General features: G+C 31.3%; 1 protein-coding gene across 1 annotated transcript in view; it reads left to right on the top strand.

The window, feature by feature from the left end:
- The window catches only part of LOC113364322 (furin-like protease 1), a 398,738-nt gene that overhangs the window by 347,320 nt on the left and 38,474 nt on the right, over nucleotides 1–12,944 (top strand). The window contains exon 2 of the mRNA XM_026606811.1: nucleotides 10,993–11,220. Within this exon, the coding sequence (XP_026462596.1) occupies nucleotides 10,993–11,220 (228 nt within the window). The remainder of the gene's footprint in view (nucleotides 1–10,992; nucleotides 11,221–12,944) is intronic.

The raw sequence follows: 12,944 nt of genomic DNA, 5'->3' as shown, positions 1-12,944 counted from the left end.
AATTTTTTCCTTTTCAAACATAAAACAAACAAAAAATTTCTTCATCTTTCTCACGAAACCATCTGGTGGCGAAACGGAGTTCGTCGGGTTTGCAAGTTACTTATATTATTTGCTAACTAAATATTATTACAGTTTTTATATTATTGTATTATTAAAGTATTATTGTATTATTAAAGTTTTTTATAGCCAAACAAATATTCAAGGGTAAACTTAAAATAGCATTTATTGCAAGAGCAATTTTTACTCGGAAACATGTTTAAACATATTGATATCACTAGTAGTTGATATCGGGTAACACGGGTTTGAACCTGAACTTAACGATTGCAAAGCATTTATCACTGAGCGTTTTTACGTGAATTTTGGTAAAAAACATTTTTTAACATAACCTTAAGCCAATTCTTCGTTAACGCGGTGAAGGCGTACCCAGGCCAATTCGTGGTGAAAACTTGCTATCACGTATCAAATCGCGGCATTTTTATTTCATTGTATGTAGACCAAGACGCAAAAGACTGCATAAGTTATAATTTTTTGACGACATCGCAGCTGGAAAAGGCTCTGAGATCGACTCCGTATTGAGTACTTTATAAGGTGATAAGAAATGATCAAATAGATGTCGTATGTGAACCGAATCAATTATTTTAGTTGAAGTTTAATAGTTTATGGTAAAATGATACTTAAAGAAAGTTAAATTTCCTGTATATGATGACAATGCCAAATATGAAAGTACAGTTTATATATGAATTGAACTTAATGATGAGGGTTTCTGACAACATTCAATCTCATCTGCTTTGTTGTTTCTAATCTCCATTTACAATAATTTGGCATCCTCTTTGTTAATTTACCGCTTCACTTATGCGACCAATTGAACGAACAGACGGACGATCTGTTCAGATGACTCTCGCCATGCAACGCACGTACGCCAGCGTCCGTTTCGAAATCCCGCCGCTTTGCGTCAGGACAAATCCCACCTATGCAAATACCGGAACAAGACCGTGAAGTGCTGGCCGCGGCCGGTCAGATGATTCGTACGCGCAGGATAAACAGATTACTGGCGAACAAAAACTCAACACACACCGCGAATCCCGGCTATAACGACGGCTAGGGAGTAGTTTGTTATTTGCTGCTTCGTTATTAGAGAGGATCCTCAAATATTATGTTACGTGTATACACATACGATACGATAACAAGAAAAGGATAACTGGTGGTATACTGTAGGGTTCTCTTATACAATTTAAAATTTGCCACAAAAAATAGTATTATGTAGATTTTATGAAATTTTGCGTAATTTAAATGATATTGATAAACTTTAACTTAAACGCTATTATTGGTAACATGCTGCTTTATTTATATATTTGTTACTATCTCATATTATTGATAAAAATGTTGCAAATAGCTATATAATTTCAGTTGCAGGTAACTGGCAGTATACTGTTATGGGCCGATTCTGCCGCACAACAGACCAATGTTATGACAAGGCCATGTTACGCTCCAACTTCTCCATACATTGTGCTAATGAATCATACTGAATACTGTCAAAATATCATGCATTTGTTGTGCATTCAGGCATTTTACACATAAACTTGTATGTTAAGAAGCTGGGTCAGAAGGATTTGTGTGGATTCTAGGTTAGATTGTCTGACAACCTGGAAAAACGCCTGACTGCACAGCCACCACATGGCTTTTGTCAATATTTAGTATGGAAGATTTTCATAACATAGCCTTGTCATAACATTGGTCTATTGTGCGGCAGAATCGGTACATTAGTTTCACATCCATTTACAATTGTGCACAGAGAAATTAGAATTCAGGAGATCTTGGAACTTATGAACTAAGAGTTGCATTTTCTGATTTGGTCTAAATCAGCCTCGCTTGTAGACAAGTGGTTAGAACAAGAATTGAACCAGAGATACCTGATTTGATCCCGCTTCGAGCAACCTGGTGACAAAGCGTATCGATTTTCACTTGGAATTATAGATAGCAATATTTTCCAAGTGAAAATAGCCCTTATTCGGCATTGCTGCATCAATTGTAATGATAAAAATCATCACATAGAGATGGAATAACTGTTTGGATCGCCATTTATAAAAAAAAAAAACGTAGTTTGTACGTAACTCAGCTGATAGGACGCTGAGCACTGTTTAAAAAAAAGGTGTTCATGAACTTGTTAAACTTTCATATTTTTAAAATACACTGCCTCTATTTACAATATCATTACAGCAGATATTAATTTTTATTGAAGGATTAAGAATTCTTTTCCAAATCACCGTACTCCGTACTGTTATCTCCAGGAACTTAAGTGGCTTTAACACTCGTGAGCTGAGATACTCGTTTGCAGAACGTCAGTTTCTAGTCAGTTTATAACAAAGTCTGAGTTGAATTTTCAGTCCGTTTCTCATTTTCCTGTCGTTTAATGCTCTCTCTCCGTGATTTAGAACAATGAGATTCGTTCAGTAAGTGGTTTTGTAGAGATTTTGCATTAGAGCATGGCATATGCTTCGCCAAATTCGAATGTGAATTGCGAGGGACTGCTTGCGGTACCATTTGATTCATTGTCCGTACGTGCGATGCATGAGACGTTCATGATGAATCTATTGCATCATTAGAATGAGTTAGATTTTATATTCTTTGAAATATCGATGGAAAATGTAGATCCAAAAAGGTTTTATTGCATGTCATATATTTCACGAATATTTTGGAATCGACTTGCCTCTTCAGAATTCTAAATCATCTACACATTTTTATGAATTAGCACCCCAAATTGACATCTAAACACATCATTTTAGAATATAGTTTATTTTAGTACAAAAACTGTGTTAAAGGAAATATATTCTATTAAGTCGCTTATTAAACTTGTTTAATTCAGTGTGAATTTACCAGAACCTAAATTTCCTCTTCTTTATGATTAGATTTATTTGCTAGAAACTGTATAAATGTACTTACTAAATAAGTAAGCTCTCATAACATATATATATATATATATATATATATATATATATATATATATACATATATATACATATACATATATATAACGACGGTGGTCTAGCGGCGGTTTCCGTGGGGACCAGAGGCAGGGGCAAAGCGGAGGTTTTAGTCGGTATTATACCAGGGCGGTATCGAGTCCGACATACCCAGACAGAAGACCGGTCTGGGATGCATAAAAGCATTTCCTTCGCTATACAAAAAAAAAAAAAAAAAAAACATATATATAACGAAAGATTTACTTTATTAAAAATGAAATAGCTCCCACAAGTAATATAACGTATTACCCTGGGACCAATTTTATCCAAAATTGACATTATGAGTCCTCTTTATGTATCAAATCAATTATTAACTTTAACCGTCATACGTTCGAAAGCCTGTTAAATATAAGTGCCAATAAAACAATATTTATTATCAAACTTTGGTAATATTTTGTTCACGAAAGAAAACCTATTGAAAGTAATAACTTACAAGTATACTTTTCGCTGACGATGTGTAAGGGGAGCGCGTTCGCTTCCATCAGTTATTTTTACATAAAGTGTTCAAAATTAATATTTAAATAGTTATGGTGAATACATAATTACGCAATTTGTGAAATGGCAATTATTGAATAATTATCGATGATTAGCTATTCTGCATTAATCTGATTGCTTTATAGCTTATTAATAATGCTAATGATAGTGAGGTGTTTAGAGGAGTGAAATTATGTCTCTTATTTGAAACTGGTTGGTATATTATTATGATTTTGAATAACAATTTAAAATACATATTAATTTTAAAAGACATATGTATACATATAAAATAGCTAGAAGAATCTTCAAAAGTTCGCTTTCAGAAAGTCTCCATGTCTTTTTTCAGCAGTGCATAAACTTCCACAAATATTATCTAGAAAACCTTTACGACTAAAGCAATTGTACGATAAGATTGCTTTACAAATATATTCATCTGTTTTATTGCCGTCTCACGGCTTCATCTCATCAGATATGTATTCGAATCTCATATTTTTATCACATTTTATGTTTTCCCGTTGGAGCAGACACAACATCATTCAATCGTTCGCTATTTTGAAACGTTTGTTCAACAAGGCGCATGAAAATTCTTTATTTTCATATGACTGGAAGGTTTCAGATAAAAATATACCAGTCCAAAAAGCACAATATGGAAATGTAATTTCAGATAGCACTAGATGACGATCTCTGCGACTGGTAACGAAGTACTTCACCTAATATATTTCGTGCGGTGATTTCGCACAAAATGTAACACATTCTATTGCCATGGCAAAAGCGTGCCGAAATTTATCAGACTGCACAGTATAACATTTTGTTGATGTGAATTTTTATAGTATAAAATATTTATTTTTGACTTTGCTATTTCATAACAAACCATTTTTATTAATATGTACAATAAATCAAATATTGTTATTATTTTTTATTTATTTAGTTGCATTTTTTCACACATTTCCAGTCTAACAACATTTGTTCATATTGTTATTTATTCATAGTACAGTCTATGAAAAATCATGTATTTTCCTCTCGTTTTCCCATCTATTAAATTATTTTCAAACAGGATGTGCAGTGCTTCTAGTTTTGCTGCAATTTCCGATACGATTGTTTTACAACAAAGACCATGCAATCCAATTATTGCCAGTCAACTTTTCGAATCACAGGCAACTCTTGGTTAGAGAATACATCAGTCGATGAGGTACATAGTACAAACTATCCATTTCGCACCGCAGACTCCTCGCATTGTCTGAAGTTTTAGTTTTTGTCCACAGACCTTTATGTCACGAAGAACTATCATACATGAATAGTCGGAGAGACAAGCACACCAAACTTAATATTTCCCGTAAATTTAGAAAATAATTATAATTACATTGTATTGAATAAAAATCGATATCATTCATTATTAATTCTAAATAAAATATGTGCGCATTATCCATTTATATTATAAATATCAAGCAACAGAAAACGTTTAGTTCAAAAAATATAAAAGCTTTCAGTTCTAAAAAAATTCGAAAATCTAGAAATTTTTTGTAAGTTTTTGATACCCATTCTTGTCGGTTGTTCCAGGCTGATTTTCGACCGCCGAATGGCATTTATGTAAACTTCTGTTTGGATCTTCAAAACCACAGGACCTGCTTTTACAAAAATTTTATCAATTCTTCATTACGTCAACACGTTTTTTAAACCATTCAAATCGTATATTCAGTTCTCTCACAAACTAATTTGCCATTTTGCGCACTTTTTGCTCCGTATCTCCGAAACGGCTGGATCAACTTTTGCCAAAAAGTAATGAGCAAGTTTCTATATTAATAGAAATCGATTGCTTCTTGAATAATACAAATCGATTGAAGGGTGCTCCCGAAAAATTCGACAAAAAATTGTATTCATACATACATCGCGCACACACCAATTTTTGTAAGGTATGCTAGAATGTTCACAAACCTCTGAAACGTAAAGATAATAAAAAAAAATATTTTTGATTTTTGGACGATTACTATAATTTACAGGAAAGTTAAAAATAGAGAAATGCACTTTAAATGAACCAAAAATTGCCATAACAATTCGGAATGTTCAATATTTGGAGTGGAATTCTTTAATAATTTACTTAGGAGTGACATCTTAAAAAATGTTATATAAATGGTTAAGTGTGTTCATATAATTTTCTCGAGATTTTCCAGTTTTCCTTAAATCTTTTAATTGCAACTTGCCTGTTTAAAACAGAAGTAATCAAAAGGCGACATTCATACAGGTAGTCAAGCGAATGTCGTCTATAGAAGACGGTTAATTGAGTGCGCAAATTAATATTCAATAGAATTCGTGCTAGTAATAGAGTGCCTGTGAATATCAGAAAATTTAAACAAATACAAAACAAGAAACTTTAATATTTTATGTCGTATCTCCTTGGACCAATGTCAGTCTATTGTGTCGGGTCGCTTGCTCTATTCAGTCTATTCTATATACTCACTAGGTGTCATGTTCATATTCAGTGGATAAATAACAACGCGTTGTGCCGTCACAATCGCACGCTCGCCGCATTATATATTGTTCCTCTATCGAGACGAGCGTCTTGATGCAGGAGAACAGTATCAAAGTAAACTTATCTGGGTTGGAAACAGGTACAATGGCGACAAGTGTTTCCGCGTTGTTACACAGAGGATTGCATTAGTAGATAATATTTTAGTTTGCGTCAAAATGGTTTCCTTATAGTAAAAAAGGATTCTTACAAAGCATCAAATAATACTTAAATAAATATACTTGTCAAAAAATTATATAAATATTACTATATATAGGGGAGATTGGGTACGGTTAGTAGTACCCAACCCAGCTGAACTATACTGATTTTGAAATAAGAACCAAAGGGCGAAAGATGAAGTATGCTTGTTCAAACAAGTTCCCATTTTTGCATTGAATCAGCGACCTACATAAGAATGATCTGTAGACCGAATTTAAATGGCGATAAGTAAGATTTTTTGTTCGAATTCTTTTATTAATAACTATTTTTGGTATACTGATTGATTACTTTGTTTGTTATTTTGCTGTAAATTGAACATTAGTAGTTAATTTCCAGTAATTATTTTTGTCTTAAGTGACATGTATATGTTGTGATATGTATTTCTTGCCTTTTTTGGGCAAAATTAAACAGATAAAGAAAAAACTGATATAAATAAGACAAAATACGAAAGAAAAGAGAACAGAAAAAAAGATTTGCATATATAATAATTTGCATATATATTCATCCTAGATAATTTAAAGGTGCCCTACCCTATTCTCTACCCTAAGAATATAGGTCAAAAAGATGAATGAGATCCCACTATGTCATCACATTTCAAGTTAAAAGTTGGGTAAAATGTTGATATAGCAAATAAATCAGTTATGAAAGTTCAGCACGAGTCATATTAAACTTACGATATTAGATTTGAGCGCAGTCACATATCGAAAAACTTTTTTGTTTCGTGCCAAAGAAATCTTCTACTGGCACGATGTGATTTATGAAAAATTATAATTTACATTGGAGTTTAGCTTTTGTGTAATAAATCAATAAAAAGAATATTAAAAGTTGGAAATATTCCGACAATATGTAAGTGAGCTCGTATATCATTATTAAAGTCACAGATTATTTGCGTAACATGTGCCAAATGTTATAGAATCATGGCAGTTTTTATTATGCTTTTGTAATAAAATAAATTAAAAAATAAGATAAAAAGGTCAGAGTAATAATATAATTAAATGAAGTTTATATTCTGAATATTTGCAACAATATTTAATAGATAATTTACTAATTTATTTGTATTTATTATTGGTAGTCCGGTCTGAAGAAAACCAGGTTCTCTTATTATTAATTAATATTTTATAGAGCTTTAATAGAATTCAATATCTCTTTTTGTCATTTGACATGGTGTAGAGATCGTGTGATCATAATTTGATTGAAGGCAAAGATAATCAAAAAGATGCAAAGATCCGAAATTTTTGTAGTAAAATGTTCCCTATGCCAAACTAAATTTATCAATTTTATCTCTCTATTTCTGTGCTAATCGACTTTCACACTTTAAATCAAACCAACTTTCATAGATAATTTAGCAATGGTATATTTAATAGAAGTGCTCGGAAGAAAACCAGGTTCTCTAATTGTTAGTTTAGTAGTATTTAGTAAAGCTTTTTTGCCATTCTACATGGTCTGTAGGGAATGCGTGATAATTGTTTTTGTGATGGCAAAAGAAATACGTTCCAAACTAAATTGTATATTTCATTATCTTATACCATCTTGCTTATCCACTTCCAAAATTTAAATTGATTCATAGATAAATAACAATAACATTTTCATAAGCGGTAGTCAGAAGAAAACCAGGTTCTCTTATTATTGGTAGTCCGGTAGTTTGGGAGTCTGAAGAAAACCGGGTTCTCTTATTGTTAATTAATATTTTGTAGAGCTTTAATGAAATTAAAATTAAATTTATCTATTTTTGTTATTTGACATGGTGTAGAATTCGTTTGATCATTATTTTCATGAAGGCAAAGATAATCAAAAAAATGCATAGATCCAAAATTTTTACAGTAAAATGTTCTCTATGCCAAACTAAAATTAATGAATTTTGTCTCTCAATTTCTGTGCTAAATCGACTTTCAAACTTTAAATTTAACTAACTTTCATAAATAATTTAGAAGTGGTATATTTAATAAAAGTGCTCAGAAGAAAACCAGGTTTTCCAATTGACAGTTTAGTTAGTCCAATTGACATTAGTAATATTTAGTAAAGGTCTGTAGGGAATGCATAACGATGTCAAAAATAATCAAAAATTCTATAATATGATACATATATGTATATTCCCTAGTATGTACAGTAAAATACTCTAGGTTCCAAAGTAAATTGTATATTTCATTATCATATACCTTCTTGCTAATCCACTTCCAAAATTTAAATTGAACCCACTTTCATAGATAATCAACAATGGTATTTTCATAAGCAGTAGTCAGAAGAAAACCAGATTCTTTTATTCTTAAGTAATATTTTCTGTAGCTTTAAACGAATTCAATGTCTATTTGCCAGTTTATATGGTCTATAGAGAACGTGTATTGCATGTTTGTGATAATCGAAAGGATACATAGATTCCCTAATTTGTACAGTAAAATGTTCTCTGTTCCAAACTAAATTGAACATCTCACTATCTCTGTACCTTCGTGCTAATCCAATTCCAAAATTTAAATTAAACCCACTGTCCGCATTACAATGCCTATCCTAAGATAAAGATCGTTAGCTGCTCAATACCCACTATATATGTCATATAGATAAGATATCTCATATGAAACATTCCCTAACCGCCGCAGCGGTACATAACTACTATGTTTTCTGGCTTCGGTTCGGCTTGGCGATATGCCCGCGCTCGATACTTCGCTATGACCGTGTCTATAGGCCATGGGGGGCGGTTTGCTTTCATACGACGAGCAAAAAGGCCGATACATCGCGTATATCAGCCGCCGCGTTGACCGCGCTCGCTCATCCGATTCTATCTGCGCCCGTGATTAAAATTCATTATCCGCATTCATCGCATGGGATAAAACACTTTCGGGAACAAAAAGTTCTATTGGTAACGAATGTCACAGAATTCGACGGGATGGTAAATCGTGACATTCAGGAATATATTGTAGGTGGAACATGCTATATTTACACAAGAGCGTATAAAGTGTTTACAGTTGTTTTATTTTATGGTTTCGTATTGATTAATCTATAGTTATTATGACCTACTGATCAATAAACACTATTTTAGAATCATTGGAATTACATACATTATATTAGTCAGTGACTATTTATCAATTTCTGATGCTTTTTCTGCTGTGATAGGTTTCTGCTATTTAGAGTTAATTTTTTCTTGTGCTAAATAGATACTCAGATGAAAATTATTATATTTGAGCATATAATAAACTATAGTTTATTATAGATATATAATAAACTATAGTAAAGCATTGTGTAATAAACTATAGTTTATTATAAATAAATAATAAACTATAGTAGTGCATTGTGTATTAAGGCAAATTGCTAAAATTCTACGTAGCGTAATTAATCATTCGAAGAATAAAATTAATCGATAATCAATACAATTTAATAATCAATCGGAGAAATCCGATATTTTAGAAATATTTCTTTTGTTTTGAAAATTCTGAAAAAAATAGGAAGTTTGAAAAAAAATCACGAAGTAACTTTTTTTAATATTTTTAATTTTTTTACCATTACCATTATCTACAGTTTTTGATCCGAAACGGCTAGACCTGGCTTTCACAAAAACTAAAAAGAACATTTCGCCGTCTGTATGAATAGACTGTTTTTAAAACAATTCCAATCGCATGCTGCTTTCTGTTAAAAACTGCTATTCTGTGCTATTCTTACTCTGTATCTCCAAAACTGCTGGACCTGCCTTTGCCAAAAACTAATCAGCACGTCTTGCCATCAATACGAACGATTATAATGAATCTCACGCATGGTCGTGTATGAATATTAAAATTTATATGATCTTTCACACACATTTTATTTTATGTTATATTTATATAAAGCTTTATAAGCTATATAATGCTATAGCTGTGCTTCTGTATTATTTTAATTTTGAAATTAAATTTACTACTGGATAAATAAAATATGTCAATACCTACTATAAACTTTTCTCTGGAATATCGACAAATTTATTAAATTACCTACAAAACGAGCAGTATCCATAAACATGTTTACGACCCCTAATATACTAGCAAAGCCGTACCATAATTTTATCAATAAGCACTGCAAAAGGATACAAAAGTACCGTTGGCCTGCATCCGTATAGCAATATATTTTTGCAAATCGCTTTTAGATATTTTATAAATATCCATTACTCACAGACGAAATGGACTTATTGCAAACTGACATTAATCTCTTTTTGCCCATATGGTGTACGTGTTTTCCTTGTAAAATGTTCGAATAACGGATCAATAAAGCCCACGCCGAGCAACTATGAAGTAAATCACTGTAACAAATAGACCAATATTAAACCCTCAATAGAGTAACGAGCTAGAAGCGTTAATAGAGAGTACTGAAAATAGAAATTTATTAGATTCATAAAAGGGTATCGCACGAAGTCCCGATCGATGCTATAAAGTGTGTCTACATCATTGATTAGAAGGCAATATTGTATGACTGCTATAAATGTCATAGGAACTAATGGAAGCAAAACATATATTTTGCTTGTTGAAGATGCAGTAACTTTGACATTGCTTGTTTAGACAATTTATGTGCAATATTTCATGATATAATTGTAGAAACTATTTTATAATTCTTCAGATATTGAAGTGAAGATTTGAAGATATTGATAAAATTCAAAAATTTGAATTGTTTTTATTTTGTTTGTTAGGTCTAAACAAACATATATCACATTACCTCTAATCATTGTGCATCACAAAATCATTTTGTTTAATACATACTTTTAAATTGGTTTCCAAGTCTTATTTTAGTATTGATATTTTAATAATTCTTAACTTTTTCTTGCAGATATTCAATGACCACTACCATTTCCATCATCGAGCGGTCCCAAGGCGGTCGAAGCGGTCCTGCGACCACAGGCACCGAAGGCTGCAGTCTGATTCAAGGGTGCATTGGGCGCGGCAGCAACGGGTAAAATCTAGGCAAAAGCGCGACCTGATCGCCCTCAGGCCTAGGACGAATCTTAGAACGGGCATTGCGCTCAATGATCAGAAATGGCCACAAATGTGGTATTTGGTAAGTACATTTTACACATTATTTTAAAATCAGAATCTTAACATATAATATACACAATTTTTATTAATTAAATTATTAATTTGATGATTTTCCTAGGAATTACCTTCGGGTAGAGTACTAGTAATAAGGTTAATGTGTCGGAAATATATTTTCCACTCGAAGCGTACATACATGAATTTATATTTTTACTAGATATCAGAGGTCATGATCATATGCTTTTTGAATTGTATATCATTTTGCTCTATTTATTTAATTTTATCAACATAACGGTGCATTGGCATTTAGCATACATTTTCTAAACTTTTTGTTTTTCTCTTGTGTTATGTTTTTTTTTCACTGAATCATTAACTCATCAATAGCATAATAAAATTCCATAATAACCGGCACTTTTTTCAAAACGTTGTTTTCAATACGTTTTTTATAATCCATTTTGTGAAAATAAATCGATCTAAATATCTATTTATAAGTGATAAATATTTGTGCGAATTATAACTAATTATCCAAGTTTCATTATAATGTATAATTGAAATGAATTTAACATTAATATTATTATATTTTTGACCAAATATTTGAATCAAAGCTTTTCATTATTATTGATTAGCCACATTTATTTGTTCAACTGCGTAATCCGCATTATTGCATAATCAATCATATAATTCTAATTAGAGAAATAATTACATGCTGTTAAAATGGCATTTAAGTTTTTGTTCAAATATTGTAAAATATTGTAACAATTTCAATTTTTTTTGTAATTATATATGCAATCAATCTTTTTTGTTACCAGAGGCAACCCAATGTTTTTCTCTTTGTGCATATATACATATATACGTGTTAAGATTACCATAATGATCTAGAATCTAGATAGTAGATAGTATTTTTTTCAACGATTATAATAATCTAGATTCTAGATTATTATAATCGTTGAAAAAAATACTTCATCAAAGCGAAATCCTTTTTTTCATAGTCGATAAAAATTTTCTTTGCGGTTTTTTCCTAAAAAATATTTTACAAGATATTCTCTCTGCGGTTCCATAATCTTAGAAACCAGGAACTTTTAACGAGATTTGTTATGCGAAGGTGTTTCGGAACTTTCCATGAATGTTCAATGTGTATGAGCAACTTTAATATTATATCATTTTGCCGAAAGCATTTTGTATTAAACATAACTGTGGTTCAATACTTTTTCAAATGCGAGCAAAAATTAGATTGAAAAGTTTGCATATATAGAAATACAATCATGTCGGTGTACAAGCTTTTCTATATTCACTTATCGATCATTGATGGAAGTCCGTATAACTGTTGCCTCATCGAATTACTTGTAAATGTGAAATATGAATGGATATTGTATATATGCTTTTTGCTTAAATATTTAATAATATGCATTAAAACTTCGCTGGGTACGCATAACATATTTAAAAATTTATTTGATTCACCTAATATTTCATAATGATTTATATTCTATTTGAATAGGCAAAGTAATTTGGATATTTAGACATCACAAATAATCCCTAACATGAATAAAAAATTAAAATCCGAATGGAAATTGAAATCACAAGATTGAACATCTCTTCCAACCAACTTCATCAACATTTGATATTTTATGTATTTATTCTTTAATTTTTGTATATTTTACAAATAATTCAATATGCTCCATTAAATTCTTACGTTCGATTTAACATCGGACTTTCAATGATATCTTTTGGACAATAAAACGAAACCTATGT

This window comes from Ctenocephalides felis, unplaced genomic scaffold, assembly GCF_003426905.1.
Source record: "Ctenocephalides felis isolate EL2017-DRISC unplaced genomic scaffold, ASM342690v1 CF-g0.4_SCAFFOLD_00845, whole genome shotgun sequence".
Classification (NCBI taxonomy): Eukaryota; Metazoa; Arthropoda; class Insecta; order Siphonaptera; family Pulicidae; genus Ctenocephalides; species Ctenocephalides felis.
This window is presented reverse-complemented; position numbering and strand designations above follow the sequence as displayed.